This window comes from Squalius cephalus (genome assembly GCF_949319135.1).
Source record: "Squalius cephalus genome assembly, chromosome: 2".
Taxonomy (NCBI): Eukaryota; Metazoa; Chordata; class Actinopteri; order Cypriniformes; family Leuciscidae; genus Squalius; species Squalius cephalus.
The window spans coordinates 38790246-38816045 of record NC_137123.1 but is presented as its reverse complement, the minus strand read 5'-3'; the positions used below and the strand labels follow the sequence as shown (position 1 = coordinate 38816045).

The window sequence follows — 25800 nt, the reverse complement described above, 5'->3', positions numbered from 1 at the left end:
GAAGGCGCGTCCATAGAGCTGTGTGGAGATGCCAGGTCTGACTCACCAGGTGAGTGTTTTTTTTTTATTATTATTATTTTATTATTATTATTAATACATGGAAGTATGGATTGTAAGACTGTGTTAGAAGTGTTCTCCTCTGGATACTAAGGAGGACTCACAGGTTGTCACACTATTACATTATACAGGGTACAGCTGCAAGTATTCCACCTATTCGTTTCAGCTTCTATCCAGTAATGAGATCATCCACTTTGAACTACTACAGGTAAAACCAAAATTATTCTTCTCTGATTTGTAAAACTATACTCTGGGTGACAGAAAGTTTAGATAAAGCATAATTCAGTGAGTATTGTATTTGTTTTCCCTTATCGTTTTAGGATCAAAGAGGAATGGGTGGTATATGAGCTCTAAATTAAAATCTATTGCTCATTCATTAATTTGTATTCTATTTCTTCAGGTAACGGAAGCTAGCAGTTCAGTTGCCATGGAGTCCCAAGGCTGTAGGAGAGGCCTCAACCATTTAATTTTTAACGAAGGACTAGACATAGATCTCATCACTACAGACCGGGCCCCATCAGTTCGGAAAATAATGAGGGAGGAATTCCAGATGATTCACCACGAGTTTGATCCTTGGCATGTAGCAAAAGGTAAATAGTTGTATCAAAACAGTTTAAATTGCGAGTGACTCAATTACCATCATCAAATTATAACCTGATATCAAGACCCCACATGTTGTACTGTGAAGGAGAACCTTCACAATTGGCACACCCACATTTGCATTTGTTAATTTTCTGTGTTTCATTACTATTATACACAGGCATAAAGAAAAAACTAGTAGCACTCGCCAACAAAAAGGAAAATCGGGACCTGCAGGGCTGGCTTCGGTCGATCCTCAATCACTTTTGGTTCTCATGCTCATCTTGTGGTGAGAGTGCTGAGGTAATAACCCGGACGTATAAAGATAACCAAGTGGCAATGAAATCCAGTCAGCAGATGACCAAATAGTCTTGTTACAATTAGTTTTGAAATGTAATTTATTCTGTAGGAACTGAAGCGACGGTGGACCTCAGTCCTTCACCACATCTGTGGGGAGCACACATGGGAACAAGATGGTAGAAAGTGGGCATGTCCTCACCCTGCTTTACACCCAGATGAGCAAAGGACGAAGCGATGGCTACACCCAGAGTCTCAAGTGTTCAAGGCTTTACGGACTATTGTAGAAGATAAAAGACTTCTGAACGACCTAGAGCAGTTGACTCACTTCAAACATACAGGTATGTAGCTTTATGTAGGGATTTACGCTTTACTACATAGTTAATTCTTAACCACATGCATCCAATATGAGATAAATCAGATATAGATAGGCATACACAAAATAATCACAGTATTACAACTTACATTTCCACAAAACAAAAGGCTGCGAAAGCACACGCAAACTTGTAAAAAAATAAGTTGTATCAATTAAGTTGTAGCAATTAATTGTATTATAGAAAATTAATCAATCGTCGATTAATCGTTGACATCCCTAGAAAGAAGTATGCACCTTTTCAATCTATGTAGTCACTCTCAATGTCTAATGAAACACTTTAATTTTCAGGTGCTTTGGAGGTGTACCACAACGTTATGCTGAAGTATCTGCCTAAACGACTGCATTTTGGATACGACACCATGGTAGCTCGAACACAGCTGGCCATCATGGACAACAATTACAATGTTGGCCGAGAGCAGGCAGAAACTTCTGAAGGTATTGAGATTTCATAAGTAAGTCCCTAATTGTGTTTGTGTAACAACTTGACTAAGTAATGTTCTCTGTCTAGGACTTACAAGATACAGTATGAAGTTCCCTAAACAAAGCAAGGAATGGTTAGTCAAGAAGATCTATGAGCCTACAAGTCAGAACTTTACACAACACCTTGTGGAACGCGTGTTGGAGAGAAGGGAGGAAAGCGCACCTGAAAATATGCCACATGTCCAGTGTCCTCCAAACATTGCCACTAAGGAGAGACCCCCCAAAGAAGATCTCATCAAGAAACACAAATCCAGATTCACTCGCCACACGGATGCTTGAGAAACTAAGCGCCTCCTTACATTATAGGACTTTTGCAGTTTGACTAATTTACATGTTACTGAAATATTGGGAGACTTACTAGAGTCTGTACGTTCCAGTTTTTTTTTTCAGTCCTTACATGTAAGGTAGCAGTCCATGCAATCTTTCCTGTAGGTAAATCTGTAGGTAAGGAGGCCATTAGAATCCATACTGTACATTTGGTTGTTGTAAATATGTTTGCAAATATAGAAGGCCTATGTCTACTTTTACACATTCTATACACAGTCTATGTGAAAATGTTTATGCGTAACAGACTGTGGTATGTAGTATTTTATAAATAAATGAGAAAAGAAGTTTGAAAAATAGATTTTTATTTAAACATTTTTAACAGAAATTGAATGCAAATGTAAGTGGGAATAAGTCAAAATAAGTCCTCTATCTCGCTTGGTTTTAACCCCGCATACTGTCCAGTGGGGGATGGGAATGCATCCCTAACAGCCCACACCACGCAACTGGGCAATGCAATTCTATTTCCTCGTCCAAGTGTTTGGCCTTTGAGGGCCCACTCCAGAATTACACGATAAGCCACAAGTCGGTATTGCCTGAGGATTACATAACAGAGCGTCAGCGGTGGCATAGTTTTCGAAAAAATTATAGTCAAGGTATATGCGAATTATACAAATTGGCTATGACTAGGAAATGCAATACATAAATGTAGCTTACCTTTCTGACAATTTTCCATTCGGTCCTTCGGGTGTGGGGCGTTTCTTCCAGTTTATCTTTGGTACCCAGAAGAAAGTTTCCAGCACGGGTTTATACATTAGCTGGCGCACTTCGTTGTCTGTAATGCAGACCGACGACACATCATCCTTGTCGACCGAGACATTCAGGCTGGCCATACCATCTGTGAGGAGAAGGTCCCACTCCGTGCAGCACCGACTTTCTACCTCCGTCGGCATCTGCCTGCATTTGTCACAGGCACACCACCAAGTTCCCGTGATCCTCGGGACATCTTCTGCCGGAGCTTCAGGCGCCTCCATAGCCCTAGCCTCCATCTCCCTTACACGTAGCTCCTCTTCTGTATATTCAGGTTCGAAACGGTATCCTCGACCGTCAAATTCAAAATCGAGCGGGTCCAGAATCCACCTTTCATAATCCATTGTAGATGTAATGATTTTTTTGTTTGTTTATTTCGCTAACTTACTCCGAGCGAACCGAGCGAAAAGACCATAAAAGACTACAACCACATGTAAACAGCCCCCTTTCCGTTTCCGGTAGCGCAGTAATATCAACGAGCAATGAGTCCTCCAACGGAAATTAATGGGATTTTACAAAATGCCAAATAAAACACGACAGAAAATGTATTTCGCTACGCTACTTGTTTTTAATCATCAACGAACACCACTAACCACTCGGTGAGTTGCACAGTTTTGAAAACGAACGTTAAGGGTTGTTTTAAAGGCATGCTTGTGCATGGCCATTGACTCCCATTCTAAAGCGGCCATGGGCAATTCTAAAATAGTCAAAAAGTCGCGACAGGAACCATTGTCAAAATTTCTTTGTCCACCACTCTTGTTCATCCAAAACAAACTACAAAATAGACTCAAGGTGTTAAATACCGGAATTGTCCTTTAATTATCTCAGAATTGCGAGATAATTTTTCATAAATATTTGCTCTTTTTCTGAATTAATGACTTAATTATCTCATAATTATGAGTTTGTTGTTTGATTTAATAATCATTGTTCAACATGTTCAGACTGAGCCAAAAAACGACAACATTTTAACAGGATAAATTAAATATTCACAAAATGTGTGGGTCTAGGCAAAAAATATAATTTTCCTGAAAACTATTGAAATGGATTTATCGCGTTTTGGAAAAGAGCTCCTCATATATAATTAAACGATAGATGGCAATATGTGCGAGTCGCCAAAAAGAAAATTGCTGCAACTGCAAGAGAAGAATCAGCCCGACCACCTTATACAGTCGACTATGCCCACCACGCTGCAGAGCAGCAACGACGGAACGAGAAAGTGGTCGAGACTCGAGAGGTAAGTATTATAATGATATTATGCTATGTTATGAAGAAATGTATATTATAGTATGATAGTCATTAGTGGAATTGAGTATTTTTTGCCCGACCTGTCTAACATTGCGTTTTGCACGCAGCTTTGTTAAATGGGCGATATGGAGTTTTTCTACTAAAATTAATCCTTTTTTATTTGCTTGTGTGTGAAGGGGTTGTAATCTCACATTAAAATGATCCACTTTGCTATTACCTCTGAAAGCAAGTATTCCTCATACGGTATTTCTGTGTAAAGGCTCTGGGTCGGATTTGCCGCGAAAATACAGTCACGTAACTCAGACCTGCATGCGCGCTCCCCTCTCGGCAAGACACGGCAGGCAAAAACATCTGTAAATGGGAAGACTAATTTGCATGCCAATCCAATCATTTTAGGAATGGTCGACTTGAACGCTGTACAGACCGATCGGGGAAAGACACCGTGGTACCGTGAGAGAGATTCAAAAGCATACGAGCCGTTTGCTCTCTATAGATAACTTACAACGGCTAGATAACGTTACCTCGACGCCCGCACATGGCGAATAATTTTCGTCTTTATTTTCGTCAACGAAATTAACACTTGATGCATACAGAATCCTTCCTTTGGATGAGACGTAAAAAATTCCATTAAAATAATCTCGTAAAGAGTAGGGGTGTAACCTCGATGTCCTGGCCACATTCCATACATTAGCCTTTGACAATCATGGCCTCCTAATATAATCCCCATCCACTGAATTGGCTCCATCACCCTCTCTCCTCTCCATCTATTGAGAGTGAGGAGTTGTCGTCATGGTACAGAGCCCCTCCCCTCGATATGACCAGGCGGGAAAGAAGTCGACCGGAAGTTGAAGCCGGCCGCGTGCCACCATCTGGTAGCAGAACTTCACCTGCAGTTAGCATCCCATTGACTCCCATTCATTTTGGCGTCACTTTGACAGCGAATAACTTTACATCTGAGGAGTTTAAAGACTCCATTTGTCCATTATTTATTTCTAAAGAAACACGACAATGTATAAAATGCTCCATTACCTTGTAGCCTATGTTATGGCCCCGTAGAAGCAGTTTTTGTAAAAGTAAGCTAACGATTGCGTCAACCAAGCGACTCTCTGTCGCACAGTAGAGAGATTACCGTATGGACAGGAGGAGACGCTCGCGGGCAATCGGGGGGACGTCGAGGCAAAATGACAAAATAATTAATCAGAATACCTAGCAAACGTTGCTCCTGCTCCAAGCTCATGGACAATTCCTACTCACACTCTCCGTCTCTGGAAGATTCGGAAGGGAATGATTCAGATTTCTCTTGGCACAGCTACTAGAAGACAGACGGGTTGCTCACGTGGTCCGTGTAACGCTTTGCTCGGTTTGAGTCTGCGCGCGTCAGGAAAGGAAGTGCTAACAATCGCTAAAAACGGGCTTCACTTGTCTCAATTGAGTTCCAATGGGGTCGCTGTGTCCATTTCTTTTACTGTCCATGGATATGACGGAATCTCACCCTCTCCGCCATGTGTGTTGAATAATCGGGTCCGGTCCGGCTGGCTGAAGAAATGGGTCCGGGCTTAGGACCCAATTAGTATGCCAGTAGTATGCCTGATCTAAATCTGTTCTCGCGATACGGTAAGGCAGTATCAGTGCAATATCAGGTAAAGCTCATAGCACGAGTCTTATAAAGGTTGAGAATGCCCAGGCTAAAAAACTGCATAAACGTTTAATAACACTTCAGATGAGCTGAGTCCCTCTTAGTTGGTTTGTTTTATGTTATTTATTTTGTTTTAGCTTATTTTTATTGTTTTGTGTTCTTTCAATCTAGTTTGTTCTCCCTTGTCATGTGTACAGTATAGAAAATGTCTTTTCAGATGATTTGCTGGAGGTGTGACTCTTGGTTTATAATATAATAAGATTTATATTGTACATTTTGAGGATGTTATATATATATATATATATATTTATATATTTTTTTTCCTTCTTTGTCAGACGTCTTTATTGTTTATTGTGATAAGAAAAAAAAAACTCAGTTGTTTATTGAAAAAAAAAAAAAAAAAACTCAGCACGATCATCGGATAACGTTAGCTGAATGCTATGCTACTATCTAAGCAAACTAAAAAACACACTAACAACGAGAAGTGTTTAATTTCACAATATAGCTTCGGTTAAATAGTAGTATATGGAACGTATAATGTAAAATACATTAAATACATTGATGACTCGTTATAACGTAGTACAAACGTCTTCTATAATAAAGTGATTTTGTATGATTTATAACCAGGCACTAAAGCGATTACCCATAAAACGTGCTTTGAACCAATCGGATTGCTTGGGTCCTCAGCCTATAGAGTTACCGGATACTTCATCACACCGGCGGCAAAACATCATTGTTTACGTGTGTTCAGGGGCGTAGCCAGGACATTATTTCTGGGGGGGGGGGCAGCTTGGGCCAGTCTTTTATTTGGGGTGGCACTTGATTGTCAAAAACTACTATTTTAAAACTCACTCAGAGTAGCGGTTTTCCCGCGGCTCGTCAGGCCATAAACAATGGATTGAACTTCCTTATGGACACTAATAATGTCTTATTGATAATGTTATTGGGATGGGTGCTTAGATCAGTGGTTCTCGAACTTTTTACACCAAGTAGACTACCACCTCAGAAAATATTTGGCTCTCCAAGTACCACCATAATGATCAATATTAAAATACAGTAGCGTAGTAGGCCTAACTATTCAGCTACAGTTATGCACAGCTAAAAAAAAACAGGCAGTTTTATTTATAATAAGAATATGTATTGTTGTCAGCCACTTTAAACATTGTAACAACACAGTTTTAACATCAACACTGCACTGTGTGCACTGTTACACAGGTAATTTTTTAAAAAATGTATAAAATGTCATCATAATTTCTCACTGTTTTGTAGCGTTTGCTGCTGCTGCCTTCACCGGCGCTTTCAAAGTTGCCACTGTTGTGTTGTTAGCAGCACTAGTGCTTGGTTCACTCTCATCCTCTTCAGTTCTTGTATTTGAAACATTCTCCTCCTGATCCAAACTTTTCTTGCCAGATTGAAGCCACAATAGCAGTTTTGAACTTTTCATAATTTAATAATCCACCTAACATTCATTTATATTTAACCTTTTCACACACTTAGTTAAGTTAAAAAAAAAATCAGCTGCTCCCAAGCGTAAGCTTTTCAAGGCGACCGTTATAGATCGTATCACTTTGTTTCCATGGTGACGTGTCGTCACACGACCACAACCACTCAATACATACTGATGTAAATATACAAAATATTCACAAATTTGTTAGCTAAAGCATTGAATCGCCTTTATAATGATCACGTTAGTTGGGAAAAAAAAGCACAGTTTGAATTTAGCAGTTGATCACGTTCTACTCACACCGGTGAGATCGAAATTCAGTGTTTCCTCTGCGTAGGGACCTTAACATGAGACGGGGATTTTTTAGTGCAAATGACAGAAAGACACAATATGAATTGTCATTTTTAGGCGATAATTTATTTATGTAAACCATGGCATTTTAAGTGCAATATTCAATTTATTTTTCATAATTGTCTTTTTGTTTGTTTGCTGAGTGAGTTTTCAAATCTGCGTCACTCATCGGCGAAAGGTGGAAATAGAGTGTTTTAGTCCCCAGCTAACATGAGTCCAGCGGGCCAGTGGCGGACCACCGGTGGCAAAGTTGGCGGCCCACCGGCGGACGCCGCTGGCGGATCACTGGCGTTTTGCTCATCGTTATTCTAGCGGACCTCCAGCGGCCGCCGCCGCTTTCCCGACGGTGGTCCGCTATCGTGCCGCTGGTTTATAATAAGTGTTTTCTGGCGGACCACGGTCGGTCCACGGTTTATAATAATAAGTTACTCATGCTAACCAAAATACCCTTACACTATAATTGATTTAAAAAAAAAGCAAAAAAAAAAGCAATGTACACCAGTCTCAATAGCAGTTGCAAATTTGTTTTTATTAAATTAATTTTCAGTGAACAGATGAAATGGATACATTTGCATAACATTTATCAGATTATTTTATCCAATGTGACTATTAGTCAAGTACATTGTAGGATAATTTGTACCCTTATAAAAATGAACCATGGTTTTACCACAGCATTTGCAGTAAAACCATAGTTGCTAACAAAATGAACCATGATTTCACAACAAAAAGGTTTAAAAACATATGGTTATAGTCATGATTACCATAATTTTACTGCAATTATTACAGCTATATTATTGCTGAATATTATATTGCTGTAATAATTGCAGTAAAATTATGGTAATCATGACTATAACCATATGTATATTACTACTTGAACCATGGTTTAAAAAATAAATAAATAATAATAACATGGTTGGTACAGTTGTACCATAGTAAAACCATATAGTGCTTTTCACAATACAAATCGTTCCATAGCAGCTTTACAAAAAATGCATGTTCAAGGTTATACAATCGCAAAATATCCTTTAATCAGCCAGAGGCGACTGCTACTCACTGGAGAGCATCTTCTGGCAACAAAGTAATGTCCATAAGATAATACAAATAATGAGTTTAAAGTCCTAATTGCTATCCTTCAACATTTTTAAAGGGTAAGTTTGCAGATTTTCAACCTGCTATTCTTACAATGTTGGTAATATGTTAGAACAATGTTTCTCTGAGTTACGTGTACTGAGATATTCCTGTTTATTTGTCAGCAAAACTGTCATGCAAACCTTCCCCGGTTTCACAGAAAAGGCTTAAGATAGTCCCAGACTAAAATGCATGTTTGAACTGTCTTAACTGGAAGCAACTTGCACTCACATATCTTAAAATATTTCAGTGCCATTGTTTTGGTTCAAGATGCACACCAGTAATGGTTTTTTTTTCCTTCTTTTTTTTTTCTAAAGTAGGCTACATTTTAAAAAGCTACTTAAATATCCTAATTTCACTAAGGCCTAATCCTGTCTTAATCTAAGCCCTGTGTGTGAAACCGGGCCAATGCAATATAAGGATAATATCTGGCAGTTTTGTGTCCATCTATAGTTGCCATCATCTGAAGTCTTTGTGAGTGTTGGTGTCATTAGAAGTCTTCACAAGTGAGGCTGGATCCACACTGGAGCTGCTGTAATCTCTAGTGAACTTGCTGGGCATCCTGAGATAGAAACAGGGAAGCAACAGGAGCAAGATTAGCATATCTGCTGTACATATTATTTCAGGCAAAAGATGATCATGTGCACTTTTTACTATTTCATCACATTAACTGTAGTGCACGATTATGAGATGTGTAAATTGAATGCTTGGCTCCAGAGATGTGTCTTTAATCTAGATTTAAATTAGGATCATGTTTCTGGGCCCCAAACATTATCAGGAAGGTTATTCTAGAGTTATTCCCTTACATTCAATTGAATTAATAGGAAATCATCTGATTTTAATGAGAAAACATGACCTAACAAGTAGGGATGAGCGAGTACAGCATTATCTGTATCTATATCTGTATCTGTTAACCATATGAATTATCTGTATCTGTATCTGTACTCGGACTGGGCGGGGCCTAACCCGGAAGTGGGCGGGATTTAACCCGGAAGTGGGTCGGGTTGACTTGAAATGGGTGGGGCTTTAACCGGTATGTTATTTTAAGCATGCAATTGATATGGGTTGATCAGAAATTGTTATATTTATTGCTGATTAGAAAACTATTTACATGACAGCATCAGCATTGAGCTTCAGATCAATGGTTTTGATCACGATAACAAACGAACTACAGAACAAGTTTTGCAACAATGAATACAACACATGCGGTTGCAATTATGAAGTAAAATGTAATGAACAAGAGTTTTCATCTCAACTAGGGCTGGGTGATATGGACCAAAAGTCATATCCCGATATATTTAGGCTGAATTTCGATATACGATATATATATCCCGATATTTTTATTTTTTTTCAAAATTTGTTAACACACACACAAGTACTGTCCCCCTTTACTTAACATAAATTGTAAGAATATGACTAATAGTAAAGACTAGTACTAATAAACATTAGGCCTGTGCTAGAGGTATTAAATAGCAGTCCCAAACTAGTTTTTGTTAATGCAATGTTGGTATGAGCCACCACAGTCATTTAAAAATATAAAAAAATAACACAAAGAAAAATAGTGGCATTTTGGGGTTAATATGGAAACACAGTTACCATGGTGAATACACAATACTAACAAGGACTGTTAATGAAACATGAAAACTGCTCCTGGTGAATAGAATGAAAATCATACCTGCATTACTTTTATTTCGTGTAATTTACAACGTAACGGCGTTGCATGCTCGTTTCTTTTGCACTTTATATACAGTGAGGCGATACACAGCGCGCGCCGCCGCATTTGCGCGTGCAATTGAGTGTGCGCTACGACTACAGTATAACGGCTGACAGGACAAGAAAGTCAGTTTTTCTGAGGTGAAAGACTTTATTTCATGATATAACATAGCATGCTCTAAACACGCACGCAAAGTGGAAAAGGAGGGGCGGGGGCGCGGGGAGCAGTGCAGAGAGCTCCGGGTCAGCTGGCTTGGATCACAGTGCAAATTTGTACTATATCGATGCGATATGGTCTAATTCCATATTGCATTTAAAATATATATATATATATATATATATATATATATATATATATATATATATATATATATATATATATATTCTTTATATCGATATATCGCCCAGCCCTAATCTCAACATAACTTTCTTTTTTTTTTTAAATCCAAGCACAGATATTGACTCGTATTACTCGTATAATACTCGTACTCGACAAAAGTGCTTTATCCGTACCGGATACTCGTTTCAGCCGAGTATCCGGCTCAACTCTACTAACAAGTCAGCATTTTTATATTTGAATACTATACATTCTCACAATGCAAACGTCCTAAACATTTCTGAGTATTATCTATGTTGAAAACAATTGTGCTGCTTAATATTTCTGTGAAAACCAGTGTAACAGTTTAATCCATTTTCTTTTTTCTCTCTCCAGGATTAATTGTTAAATAGACCGAACATATATAAATGGTAGTTTACACTACTAAACTCAAAAGTTTTTTTTTTTTAAAGAAATTCATATTTTATTCAGCAAGGATGCATTTAATTGAGAGTAAAGATTTCTGTTTCAAATAAATGCTTTTTTTTTTCTTTCTATTCATCAAATAAAAAATATGAAGCAGCACAACTGATTTCAACACTGATAATAATCATTAATGTTTCATCAAATCATCATATTAGAATGAATTCTGAAGGATAATGTGATGCTTCTCCATAGAAAACAGTTATTTAAATGTTTTAATATTATTTCACATTATTATTGTTTTTACTGTATTTTTAATTAAATAAATGCAGTCTTGGTGAGCATAAGATACTTCTTACAAAACAAATATATATTTTTACCAACAACATTAGAGTATGTTTGAAGTTTTAGTTTAGTTCCTTTATTGTCCACAAGTGTACATTTTTCTTTGGCTTGGTTTTACTTACTAGTCATCTGGTTGATAGCGCCTTAGAGATGATGATCAGCTCAACTCTGCTACGGTTCAGGACATCAGCATGGAAGGATCTAGGAACACAACAAACCATTTGTCACAGAGCCTACAATATTATTATACAATGACAGGTTTTATTAAAAGGAAAGAAGCTACAGCAGAGGTGAAATGCAGAAAAGAGAGAATATACAGAAAATGATTTCTTAATTAGTGTAGAGGCCAAAGTACAATTCATAGTAATGTAAATAAGAGTTAATGTTAAAAAGGTAAATAATTTCATTTAGAAGTTCATGTAATGTTAAATAATACTTAAAAGGTTAAAAGCATACTAGAATTCATGTTCTTATAGGATTTAGTACATATGGTAAAATAGTGTACTGCCTCTTTAAGAACCGGCCAAACTCCGGCTACATTACGTTGATTCTCATTATGTGATTCAGATGTTGAGAGCTGTGGAAGCGAACGGTTTTCTTACCTGCTAACTGCTAACTTCTAGCTACTTCTATTAAGAATATTTTATTTCATTAGCAACTAAAATAAGTGTATTAGTCAGCTTACATTCTTTTTTGTAAATCGGAAAAACTAGCCGACTTTCGGCTACTAGCCTTATCATGCGCTGTGCTCATGGCTGGTGAGTGCTAAGTGGATTGCTCGTCGTTGCTGCTGCATGACTGTTGCAAGTGGAACCTGTAAAAAAAAAACGTCTCTTCATGAGAGCCTTTGAGCACCGCATAGAAAGTAAGACTGAAAACAGCAAAGATCGGCTTTACTATCTAGAACAGCACACATATGGACAGCCTAATGACTTAGTGCGCAGCTGTTTTCATATGGATCCAGATCAGGGCTACCCTGAAGCCAAGAGACTTCTAAAGGAACGCTTTGGTGATGAATATAAGATATCCGTGGCATATCTAGACAAGGCTTTAAACTGGCCTGCCATTAAAGCAGATGACACCAAGGCACTTGAAGCATATGCCCTCTTTTTGACAAACTGCAATAATGCAATGTCAGATCTGCAGTACTTAGAAGAGATGGAAAATGCTGCTAACATGCGCACGATCATCTCAAAGCTCCCCCACAGGCTGAGAGAGAGATTCAGGAGTGTCGCCATAGACATTCAGAAAAAGCAAGATCGGCGGACAAAGTTCAAAGACGTAGTGTCATTTGTCAACACACAGGCTGAAATAGCAGCACACCCTGTGTTTGGTGAAATCTCAGGACAAACAAAGCGTCAAACTGAAAGGTCAAGTGGAAAGAAAAATATCACAACACTAGCCACTGAAGTAAAAGAACAAAAAGCTGAGAAAGATGCTGCTGGTGCCGTAAACAAGAAAGCTCAGGAGAAGGGAACAAACATGGACAAAGCCTTCATGAAACCTTGTATCTTCTGTCTGGGAGATCATACCATGGAACAGTGCAAGAAACTCCAAAGAAAGTTGCACAAAGAAAAGCTTGAATTCCTTAAGAGCAAAGGACTTGGTTTCAGTTGTCTTATAGGAGGACACATGAGTAATGCCTGTGAAGAAAAGAAGAGCTCTCAGATATGTTTATGTTCAGCGACACACCCTACGCTCTAACACATAAAGCAGAAATTTAAAGACTTACCAAAGGAAGAGGCTTCACAGGAGAAGCAAAATGAGGAGTCTCCAAAGAAAGAGTAAACCGTTGTCAGTGGATTCGTGGATGCAGGGGAAGCATGCTCTCAGACTGGGGTCGGGGGTACAGGTAGTGTCCTCGCCATCGTTCCTGTGAGAGTAAAGGCAAAGAAAGGCAACAAGGTGTTGACTTGTTATGCATTCATGGATCCAGGGAGTAACGCCTCCTTCTGCACTAACAAGCTGGCGAACGACCTTCACCTGCAAGGAAAAAATGTGAACATCCTACTCACTACTATGGGAGACCAAAAGACAGTCTCATGCAAAGCTGTATCAGACCTAGAAGTGAGTAGCCTAGAAGGTGATGACTTTATCGAGCTTACAGGTGTTTTGTAATGCATTGAGAAGGTGTGCCGAGGCAAACAAGAACATGTTTGATGCAGCAGTAGTGGATACAGTCTTAAATCATTTTTATCTAGATGATTGTTTGAGATCAGTTGCCACTGAACAAGAAGCAGTCAGACTACTCCAAGACTTGAAGGCCATCTGTCAAACAGGAGGTTTTAGACTGACAAAATGGACGACGAACAATCGAAATGTGTTGTTAAAAATTTGAGGACCGGGCAACAGAAGTCAAAGATCTCGATCTTGACCAGGATTCACTCGCCATCAAGAGAGCTTTGGGAGTACAGTGGTGTATCCGGTCAGATCAGTTCAAGTTCCACGTGCACATAGAGCAGAAGCCTCTCACCAGGAGAGGAATCCTGTCTATGATGAGTTCAGTCTACGACCCACTGGGGAATGTTGTCGCCAGTCATACTGCCTGCTAGAAACATCCTGCAAGAATTGTGTAGACTAAGAACAGGCTGGGATGACAATGTGCCAGAACATTTCGCACAACAATGGACAGAGTGGACTGAAGAACTTCAACAGCTCACTGACTTTAAGGTGGATCGGTGCTTTAAACCACCTGAATTTGGGAAAACAGTGCAAGCTCGGCTGCATCACTTTTGTGACGCGTGCGAAACAGGCTATGGTACTGTTACTTACTTAGTCCAGAAGAACAGTAGCAACCAAATATGCTGCTCATTTGTCTTGGGAAAGTCAAGGGTTGCCCCTCTCAAACCACCAACTATCCCGCGGATGGAGCTGACGGCGGCTGCCTTAGCTGTGAAGGTGGATGTCATGCTGAAGAAAGAACTACAGTTGCCACTGTCAGATTCCAGGTTTTGGACGGACAGTACTGCCGTACTCAAGTACTTAGCAAATGAGAACATCAGATTTAAGACATTTGTGGTGAACAGGATTGCCATAATTTTGCAAGCATTAAAAGTGCAGCAATGGAGCTACATCAACACTCAGTTGAATCCTGCTGATTGCGCCTCCAGGGGACAAAAGGTGAGTGTCTTCATGAAGAACGAAGTTTGGATTGCAGGGCCTGTCTTCCTCAGTAAACCTGAAAGGGAATGGCCAGACAAACATGATCACCTAGAAGAGCTCACAGCTGAAGATCCTGAGGTCAAGAAAGGCATACTTGTCAATGCTACAACAGCAGAAGAAAGCACTGATGCAATGCAACAACTAATTCAATACTATTCTTCATGGATACACCTCAAGAAGGCTGTGAAGGCTCACACAACTCAAGGGAACCCTGGTAAACCTGTCAAGGAAGAGAAAGGAGATGAATGGATTGTACAGTGATCAACAACGGGTGAACAGGGAGATGTTGAGCTACAAAAAGAGTCTCAAACAGACTTACCTGACCGTGGACAATCTGCGACAAGCTGAGACGGATATCATCAGCCATTGTCAGCAAAGTAGGTTTCAGGAAGAGATATCTGCTCTTCGGAGAAAGGACTCCATCAAGAAGATTAGTCGAATCTTCAGACTGAATCCACAACTTGAAGAGGGAATCCTTCGTGTTGGAGGGAGGCTCAATCGAGCATCCATGCCAGCCAAAGCCAAGCACCCGATGATCCTGCCTAAGTACCATCGTGTGGCTGATCTGATTCTCCAGGATTCGCATGAGCGGCTGGGACACAGTGGACGTAATCATGTCTCGTCTCATGTACGTCAAAAGTATTGGATTATCGATGCTCCCTCGTCAATCAGAAGAATGCTGTCACGGTGTACTATCTGTCGAAGACAACATGGTGCATCAGGCACACAAATGATGGCGGACTTACCAAGAAACAGAGTTGTACCAGACGAGCCACCCTTCACCAGAACTGGAGTGGATCTATTTGGGCCATTCAACATTAAACGTGGAAGATCATCTGTAAAAAGATATGGGGTGATATTTACTTGCCTTGCTTGTCGTGCGGTCCACATAGAAATGGCAACATCATTGGAAACAGACTCCTTTATTCAAGCTCTGCGTCGCTTCATTGCGAGAAGAGGTCAGGTGAAGGAGATGAGATCTGATAATGGGACCAACTTTGTTGGAGCTGATCATGAGCTCAGAAAGGCAATAAAGGAGTGGAATACTTCACAAATCGAGAACAGCTTGCTCCAACGTGACATCAGACGGTTATTCAATCCACCATCCGGATCCCACCACGGAGGGGGTGTGGGAGAGAATCATCCGGTCCATCAGGAAAATCATGGGTGCTACACTGAGAGAACAAAACTTGGATGAGGAAGGTCTTCAGACGTTCTTCTGTGAATGTGAAGCCATTCTGAATAGTAGGCCTATTACCATGCCTTCCAATGATATTAATGATCTGGAAGCTCTTACCCCACAGCACTTACTCCTGCTCAAGACTAACCCCAACTTACCACCAGGACTCTTCCATAAGGATGATATTAATGCGGGTAAAAGATGAAGGGAAGTCCAGTATAGACTTTATGTAGCCCTGCTCCTTTACTGCTGCTTCTGTGTAGATGAGAGAATCAAAGTGTGTGTGCGTTGTGCTCACGTTTCATTGATTACGGCCAAGCATGCACCCTTAAAATAGCATATGAATAACATGCGCTACGCGCCACTGACTTTAAACAATTTTTTTTCGGTCAGTGGCGGAATTGTTTTCTAAACCTGCAAAATAGCATGAGGGAACGTTTGCGCCGGAACACGCCTCCTCTTTGCGCTGAACCGCCCCGGGGAGCGCAAGTTCATTCCCTAATTTACTGACATGCGTCTGTGGATGAAATGAGGGAATGAGGGAAATGAAACATGCGTCGGTGTACAAAGTCAATTGCGCTGGGTGCAAGATAGGGCCCATTGTGTTGTTCAAAACCCTATAACACTTGTGGTGTTCCCGGTCAAAAATGACCGGCCTACAAAAAATAGCTTATAAATCACTTGTTATGCTATATTATCACCAAATTTTGGATTCAATCTTTTGTCAACTTGTTCTCTTGCAGTTAGGACTGGTTTTATATTTCTATTTGCATCTGATTAATGGTAGGCCTCATTTATCTGAGAGTAGGCATTTATGAATAATTTTGGAAATATTAAGTAAAATATGAACATGTGCATTATGTTCATGTACACATATGTGCATGTGTGCTTGCAAACATCGAGCCCTTGGACCTGTGCATGTGTCGATACATGCATACACACACTACCCAAATGCATACAGACGCTACCCAAACACACACACACATTAAAACACACAAACTATTTTGAGTATTACACACATTCTTTTTCACAGAGAGAAACTTGATCCTACCCTGACCTGCATCTAATATTAATTCATCCGTCTGACATTCATAGACACACAAAACAAATCAAACTTCCTTGTGAAACATTAAAGTAGAATAGTTTGATATAACAGTGCAAATGTTTTCATATTTTATTTAATATTTCCAAAATTATTCATAAATGCCTTCTCTCAGATAAATGAGGCCTACGATTAATCAGATGCAAATAGAAATATAAAACCAGTCCTAATTGCAAGAGAACAAGTTGACAAAAGATTGAATCCAAAATTGGGTGATAATATAGCATAACAAGTGATTTATAAGCTATTTTTGTAGGCCAGTCATTTTTGACCAGGAACACCACAAGTGTAACTAGTAAAAAAGAACAAAAATTGTCAAATATTTGAGAAGCAGTTAACGTACACTAACCATGTTCCGTACACTTTTCGCACTTAAACGCACGCCAACGACCACTCCTCCGTTGTTGAAAGCCAGACAAGCATGTTTGTGTGATCATTCTCTGGGGGAATACCCATTGGACAGTCCACACTTTGATTGATGTCTTTTGGACAAATAGTTTTTGAGAAAATTGGGGAAAAGTACCTCCCCCGCACGTGTACGGAAGATGATAAGCGTTAACGGTGTTCCGTACAGGCAACAATGATGTTCCGTACATAGCACATTTCAACGAAAATGGACATTTAACGGATCAACTGTGAGGTATTTAGTTATTTTAACTGAATAAAACAATATTTCAATGAATAAGAAAGGTGAATGCCTTTTTATTTGTTTAAAATTTAAGTTATTTGCTGCTTTAATAAGCTAGAGGGCCATGCGAAATGTGAGATAAGCATGTGAAACGTTAGTGAATAACTTTACCATATCTTTCTGAAGACAAAGAAGGGCAAACAATTTGAACTTATACAAAATATTTAATGATTAACCAATGTGACTTCAAAACATAAATGATTTTGGTGTGTGTGTGTGTTTACAACTATTTACATTTAACAATAAACTGATTAAAAAATACCATAACTAGCAAATTAACGTTAATTGTATGTGTGCACTATTTACACGTGTGTGTGTGTGTGTGTGTGTGTGTGAGTGTGTGTGTGTGTGTGTTTACAACTATTTACATTTAACAATAAACTGATTAAAAAATACCATAACTAGAAATTAACGTTAATTGTATGTGTGCACTATTTACACGTGTGTGAGTGAGTGTGTGGTGTGTGTGTGTGTGTGTGTGTGTGTGTGTGTGTGTGAGAGAGAGAGAGAGAGTGTGAGTGAGGTGTTTTTATGTGGACAGACAACATTTATGGCAGAGCCAGTCAGTGTCTGACACTTCCTCCACTTCTGCACACTCCAGGTGGAACCAGAGATGGCACAGATCGCACTGGACCCATTCATCTATGGCCTCCTCTCCTGAGCCTGGTGGGACCACTCGACGGCAGAGAGCGCAGTGTTCTCCGTCATCAGTCGGAGGGGGTGCCTGCTTCTGCCTTTTGGCCTCCTGGGCTTGTCTCTTTTCCTCCTTCTTCCTTGCCATCTCTTCCTTCCGCTTTCTCTTCTTTTCTTCCTTCTCTTTCTCCTCAGTTTCTTTTTCGACCAGCAGGTCGAAATATTCGTCGCTGGTGATGACTCGAGCTGGCAAGGGAATGCGGCGCCTCACCTTCTCCTTCCTCTCCAGGGCTGGACTTATGAGGACGTTAGCCAGACTCTCCGGGATTACGCCTGCTGCCACCAGGTAATTTTTGGGAACTATTCTATTGTTACAGGTGGGGCAAGGTGTTTGAGTGATGGATGGTGTGGTGGGAGCGACGGATGGTGTGGTGGGAGCGACGGATGGTGTGGTGGGAGCGACGGATGGTGTGGTGGGAGCGACAGATGGTGTGGTGGGAGCGACGGATGGTGTGGTGGGAGCGATGGGAGCGACGGATGGTGTGGTGGGAGCGACGGATGGTGTGGTGGGAGCGACGGATGGTGTGGTGGGAGCGATGGGAGCGACGGATGGTGTGGTGGGAGCGATGGGAGCGACGGATGGTGTGGTGGGAGCGACGGATGAAATGGAAGCAGGGCTGGATGGTGTGGCGTCACTTCCATCTGCAGATGGGAGCACTCTCACCACCTAAGAAAATAAAACGTATGTAAAACTCATTAGATTAGATTCAACTTTATTGTCACTGTGCAGTGTACAAGTACATACCCAATGAAATGCAGTTAGCATCTAACCAGAAGTGCAAATAACAAAGTATATAAATGGATATAAAAAAAATGTGTATATACATTAAGTTTTATGACATATAGTGCAAGTTATGAGGTAGATGGGGAGAGACTAGCACAGTGCAAATGACTGTACATACACTTGAAAAGAATGCAAGTAACTAAAGGGTGAGTTATCATTGTATTAATGTCAAAATTACCTGTGTTGTGTCCACAGCAGCCCTGGACAGAGGAAATATTCCAGCCTTGCGGAATCCAGCCTTGACATTTTGGGCTGAGACAGCAGTCGGGTACACGTGTTTTAGGAGAGCTGAAAACTGCCTCTTCCCCACAACGATGTCCCCTCGCACCAGACCCATCCTGGACGCCATGGTGGAGAAAGCGGTCTTCAGTGGGTTGAAAACCGCAATATCCAGGGGCTGTAGTATGTGTGTGGTGTGGGCAGGTAGGCAGAGAATTTCAACGTTGTTTTCTCTGCAGAACATGATTACTTCCCTGGAAACATGTGTTTCGTGTTGGTCCATGATTAAAATTAGTGGTCTTTCCTCAGGAGCATACCTGATAAAATGGTGGAGCCATTTCAAGAAGAGCTCTGAGTCCATGTAACCCTTTTCCTGAATCCCATAGAGGGCGTTGGGGGGCCCATCCAGCCTATAGGCGTTGCTTGGGAGGCAGCCGGGGTAAATGACAAAGGGTGGAATGCTGTCCCCGGCTGCATTCACACAGCAGTGGACCGTGATGTGCTCCCTTGTCGTCTGCTGCTGCTGATAAATGTGTTTTCTCCCAGTCTGGCATAGGACCTTCTCCCTGGACCGGGGCTTGTCTCCAAAGCCGGTCTCATCACAATTATAGATGAGATGTGGCTTGTCCTCCAGACTGTGCTTCTCATAAAGGGCCTCGTATAGTTTGAAGAAACCTTCAATGGCCTCTGGTGTGGCGCCATGGACTCTGGCTCGGTCCAGGGAATCTGCCGTCCTTGAGGCCAATTCTGGGTGGCGGGCCTTAAACCTCGACCACCACACATCACTTGGCCCCTTCTCCAGGTTTACAGTGGTGGTCTCTGTTCTGCCACTCTCCTTAATGATCCCAGTAGCCAGCACCTTGACAAGGGATCTTGTCACTGGGAAGCCATGGTCCGCCATCCAGAATATAAAAGAAAGAAGAGCCTCTTCCTCTCCAGGTGTCAGGGCCGAATTAGGATGAGGGTTGTGGACATATTTATTTTTTTTATAGTCCTGAAGAGTGGTGTGGGGAATGCCAAATTTTTTTGCTGTTGCTCTTAGACTTGCCCCTGCCTTTACTTCCTCAACTGCCTCCTGTAACTTCTCCTTGGTGTACTGTTTTTTCTTTCCTGACATGTTTCTTTTGTTGTAACTGACTTTCCTTTGAAATATGATATTATGTTAATCATGTAATGTTAATTTTACCTTAACTTCAAGTGATTGTTTATAAAATTCTGTTCACAAAGTATTTTTATTATATTAGATAACTTGATGTATGAAATCTTATAAAATAAATATCTGTCTGAATAATGTCTGAATATCCTATCCTTGTGTGTAACTTTGTTAATGTTAAAAACTTTTGGCAATGAAATAACACAATCAATTGAGTTTTAAATAAGTTCGTTTAATTTATTAAAGCATGACAATTAAAAATGTAAATAAACAAAATGAATGCAGTAACGCTAACTTAATTGATCTTTTATGAATATAAACATCATCTCTGCGCAGGATGATGGGCAAACAGCGCCTGCTGCACGTCTGAGGCGGAGAGTGGCGCCAAATGGTCATCGCCCACAATTGACGTTTAAATATTCCCATTTCAAAGCATTTATTCAACAAAAGGTCATTTATTTAACAATTTGTGATAACATAACATTCATTTCATAAAGATTATAGTGCTGTGAGAAGCATCAATTAAATAGAAATGCACATTTTCGCTGCTCTAGTTGTCTCCCCACCCAAGCGGCAGCCTCACGTTTAGCTTGCCCACCATCCATTTTAAAGCGCAGGGGGCGCACCTAACAAACTTACTGAAATCTCACGAGAACAAATGGTGGGAGGGTCTCTGTCGTGTTCCGAGGTGAAAGAGGGAGAAATGATGATGACACACATATATATATTATGTATGAACCGGAATGATTTAATCAGCGATCGGCGGTAAAAGGTCATCTGTACGGAACATGGTTAGTGTACGGAACATGGTTAGTGTACGTTATACCCTTTGTGAACAAAAAGTCACTAAGTTTCAGTCCAATGTGATAACATTAACTAGTATTTTTGGGAAAAATAACATCTTCTCCAGATATGAAAATGGATGAAGTTATTTAAAGAGCTTCCTCACTTCACCTGTGTCTCCCACTTCTCTGGCAACAGCTTTCTTCAGAAATGTTGAAGTCGTGGAGCTTCCCTCTGTTGTAGAGGGATTATTTTGTTGCTGCTGAAATCACAGAACAATTTTTATCAATATTTGTTAACCATTGAGCTAGTTTCAGCTAATTTTAGCACTCCATCATAACTTAACTTAAGTGACGTCACCGATTAACAGTACGTTTATTTTAAATAAATTAGCTCACTTCCAAGCAAAATCTTTACAAAACTATCAAAACCTCTCATCTACACATAAGATGTGATTAAAGGCCCAAACTTTCATAAACAAAAGCAAGCTATAAAGTTAGCCTAACCTTAACGTTACTGCTACCTCTTCTGAAAACGGTTGAGAACGGACTTTTTCGAAGACACTAAACCATTTCTATAAAGTAAATATTCAACAGAAGCGTGTCAATTATAAATAAGAGCAGTGTCAAGAACAGTTGTGTGTATTATTTGTGTGATTTTAGAGGCTAAACTCACCTGAAAGCAGTGAAAACAACAGCGAGAGACGGAGCTGTTTTGCTGACAGTTGAGGTAGTGCGGTGCCTAGTGATGTTACGTTCGTGAACGAATCGTTCTTTTTGAACGAATCTTTTAGGTGAACGAATCGTTCTCGTTCACGTAATCCATTGACTCATATTTCTCGTTCACTGAAATTCCTCCCTCCACCGCCGCGCGGCGCTATTGCAGCGCATGCGCAGCTCAGTGAACTGGATAGCTCTGTGTTTTCAACCTGTCAAGAATGACTAAACCTCAAGCCAATAGCGTTCGAGTATGAGATGTGACGGAGCATGTGATTTGTTGGATGTAGTGAACGAATACGCCCTTCACTGACTGACCGAGTTGCTTTTGTTTTGAGTCTGAACGAGAGAGAGATCTTCTCGTGAACGAACTGGTACATGTCGTTCGTGAACGAAAAGAACCAGTTGTTTGAACGATAATGGTGGCGAACCGATAGAGCTGGGTTTGTGTAGTCAGCATATTTGCATCAAAGAAGGAAATTAACACTTTACCATTGTAATGAAAACAGTTTAATAACGCAAGCATGGTTAAATATAACAAAGACAAATTAACATTGTCATTTTGTACTTGACGGTTTACTTGATTTAAATTTACACTTCTCTTTACCTGCTTTTCTTTTCTTTTGTCTGTGTGTTTTAGACTTAGTTTTGTGGTATTTTGCACTTTGAAAAATGTACTTTACTACTTGTGTTCATTTTGTATGATCAAAAATGAATTAATTACGTTTTATTCATGTCATATGCACTTCTCTAAAAACTAAAACAAACCAAAAATATGACAGTATTGGTTAGGTCTCATTTGCGTAACGTTAGCAAATAACATTTCAGTTAGGGCTGTGAAGGGGCATGTAATTGGTTGGATCTAATGAACGAATACGCCCGTCACTTTGAGATCGCTCTGTTTCGAGTCTGAACGAGAGAGAGATCTCGTTCGTGAACGAATTGATCAAACTGGTACTTTCGTTCGTGAATGAGAATACTGGGTAGATCGGTCATTTAGCATGTGATTCAATCTCATTCAAAGCGCAGTTATAGGTGTGCGTATAATTGTTTATCATATTTAACATACATAACATAACTCAACGTTTAATATAATCCCAGATTTATGAATGTGTATGTCTGACCAAACAATTAAAATGTTAATTATGCAAGAAAACCTTGTTTTGGTCATCTGAACCTCTTATTTAGACTTATTTTATTAATTTAGTAAATAAGGCACAAATATTAACAAAGCCAAATCAGTTTTTTTTAACAAGTAAATACGTTCGTTAAAACATATCATAAAATACACTCTTTTTCGCCACCTGCTGCAGTATTTATGAAGAAATTGTCACTGAACGAATCAGTGAACGAGTCTGAACGAATCATTTTGGTGAACGAACTGAAAATGAACGAGTCTCTGGAAAGAATCAAAATTTCCACCACTAGCGGTGCCGCGCCGTTTCCATGGCAACTCATCTCCGCTCCAGTGTTTGAAGGCGACTCGAGTGTTCACGCGCACGCACATTATAACGCGTCACAGTCACACAGCATTTACAAACATAAACATCTAGAATTAGAACTTTACTTGAATAAAAATCTCATTATTAAATCATGAATTTAAAACTCATTTTGAAGTTCTATGACCCATTCATAGGTGCAAATTACCACTCCTGCACGTGATAGTGGGACAATTGTGGCTTTTTTATAATTTCAGATTTTTTTAATTGTTTTTACGAACACTCAAGCCCCATATTTCATTTGAACGCGTGCTAAAAATGCTAGGCAGTATTTTTTTATACCACCAACACTTGCTTTTGATATAGTTACAGCTATTAGGTCAGTTTCACCATTTTTTTATTTTGTGCTTTCAGATTCTTTTTAACTGTAAAAATAAATTAAAACAAATAACGTTATACATTTATAAATTAAAGATGTAAGTGCTCAGAAAAACGTGGACCGTCTATCGGCTTGCCACTGGTGTGCCGACGGTGGCCCAGCCGCGGAAAACCGCTGGTGGCGTGCCACCCAAAAAACGCTGGCAGACCGACGGGATTTTCAGATTGGTCGGGTTGCCGATGGTGTACCGCCGGAGGTCCGACCGTGTCAAGCCGCTGACTTTGTGCCGCCCAAAAAACGCTGGTGGACCGCCAGGTCATTGTTAGCTTTCCCCATTACGATCGTGCACTCCTCTACTGTAACTGTAGCCTACGGGTGCCACACTGCTAGTTGACTGCTGCGCATTTTCCCCGAAAATATCATGTTAACAAAAACCCTTTAGAAAACGTAATTCCTTTGTGGATCCTCTTGGTCTGCTTTCTCCAGGTTTCTTTGACAAATCTCAGTGTCTCATGCATATGGCGGGCCGGAAGGTTCAAAAATAGGACTAATGATTTGTCGTGGGAAGTCACTATACTATAGCCCCTAGCTACTGACTTTCCCACTGATAGGCCAGCGGTGGATCTGTATACACACCCTCCTCACAGTATACACACCCTCCTCACAGTATACACACCCTCCTCACACAGCGGGCGACTCACTTTCCTCACACAGCGAGCGACTCACTTTCCTCACACAGCGGGCGACTCACTTTCCTCACACAGCGGGCGACTCACTTTCCTCACACAGCGAGCGACTCACTTTCCTCACACAGCGGGCGACTCACTTTCCTCACACAGCGGGCGACTCACTTTCCTCACACAGCGGGCGACTCACTTTCCTCACACAGCGGGCGACTCACTTTCCTCACAGCGAGCGACTCACTTTCCTCACACAGCGAGCGACTCACTTTCCTCACACAGCGGGCGACTCACTTTCCCACAAGATATTATGACGTTCCCACGACTTAATATCACGTTCCCACGAGTTTATATGTTGTGGCCATGACAAAAATAAGTGAACCGAACATGTCCCCTCCCGGTCACCGTAATGATTGATGAGGTTATTATTGTTGCATTATTCCAAATAAATGGATTAAGATCCTCAAATGAAAAGTTTCACAAAAAATTCTTAAATTCATAAATAAATAAAAGGAGATTTGCAAATAAAAAATTTTTAATGCTTTTTTTACATCTTGGCCAGGGGACTACAGATGAAAAGTAGCCTTTTGGCTAATTCTGGCTTTTTTAACCATGTTTATTCATGGGTTTTATGAAATTGCACTGTCCCCTTTTAAATAAACCAATAAATCAAATATAATATTTACAAATGTTTTATTTTACAAACACAACTCTCCTGGCATTTATTTGTGAACCGCTTTCTGTGCATTTGTAAATTGCTGCACACATTTGTGAATCGGTTCCTGCACATTTGTAAATCACCTCATGCATTTGTGGATTTTGAAACACTTCTAGCTTCAACGTGCAGACAAATCCACAAATAAGTGGACTCCAGCCGCCACCGTGTACTCAAGCCAATCAGATAACGGCCACATCGAGCTGGCCAGTCATTGCAATCTGATAGAACAGATTTGGGATGGATTGGAACGGAGACTGGGAGCTTCTCGTCCAACATCAGTGCCTGACCATACTAAAGGAATGCTAGAAGAATCAGCGCTTCTAGAAGAATGCTCAAATTCCCATAAACATGCTCCTAAACCTTGTTGAAAGCCTTCCTAGAACAGTTGAAGCTATTATAGCCACGGTGGGCCAACTCCAAATTAAACCCCTATGGATTAAGGATGGGATGTAATTTAAATGAATGTGCATGTAAAGGCAGGCGTCCCAAAACTTTTGGCAACATAGTGTATAATAAGAAGCTAATTCATTAGAATATATTTACACTAACTTCTATTTTTCTAGTTAACGTTTTACTATGGCATCGGAATGCTTTAAATGCATATTATATGCAATAAAGGTAATAAAAAAAAATACCAATA

General features: G+C 40.3%; 2 protein-coding genes and 1 long non-coding RNA gene across 5 annotated transcripts in view; 2 read left to right on the top strand and 1 right to left on the bottom strand.

The window, feature by feature from the left end:
- LOC307145102 (uncharacterized protein) overlaps positions 1-25800 on the top strand; it is a 590539-nt gene that overhangs the window by 370118 nt on the left and 194621 nt on the right. The gene's annotated exons all lie outside the window — the stretch shown is intronic.
- On the bottom strand, positions 8043-22098 carry LOC307145140. Of its 3 annotated transcripts, XR_013818906.1 has the most exons (5): positions 21904-22081; positions 21735-21802; positions 21400-21490; positions 11587-11665; positions 8051-9229 (listed from the first exon to the last, which is right to left on the bottom strand). It is a non-coding gene; the product is annotated as an uncharacterized lncRNA (long non-coding RNA). The 3 variants fall into 3 exon arrangements; XR_013818905.1 differs by lacking the exon at positions 21735-21802 and having other exon boundaries at positions 8043-9229; positions 21395-21490; positions 21904-22098; XR_013818907.1 differs by lacking the exon at positions 21735-21802.
- Positions 18842-21287, top strand: LOC307145121 (uncharacterized protein). Its single transcript, XM_079847980.1, has 3 exons — positions 18842-18971; positions 19269-19496; positions 19602-21287. The coding sequence occupies exons 1-3, from the start codon at positions 18869-18871 to the stop codon at positions 19655-19657; spliced, it is 387 nt and encodes a 128-aa protein (XP_079704106.1). The 5' UTR covers positions 18842-18868; the 3' UTR covers positions 19658-21287.

Bases quoted from the DNA above. Each gene is read 5' to 3' on its own strand.
- LOC307145121 (XM_079847980.1), top strand. From the start codon at position 18,869: ATGGTGTGGTGGGAGCGACGGATGAAATGGAAGCAGGGCTGGATGGTG. The intron at 18,972-19,268 runs GTATGTAAAACT...TTGTGTCCACAG, and splicing joins ACCACCTAAGAAAATAAAAC to CAGCCCTGGACAGAGGAAAT. The intron at 19,497-19,601 runs GTAGGCAGAGAA...GTCTTTCCTCAG, and splicing joins TATGTGTGTGGTGTGGGCAG to GAGCATACCTGATAAAATGG.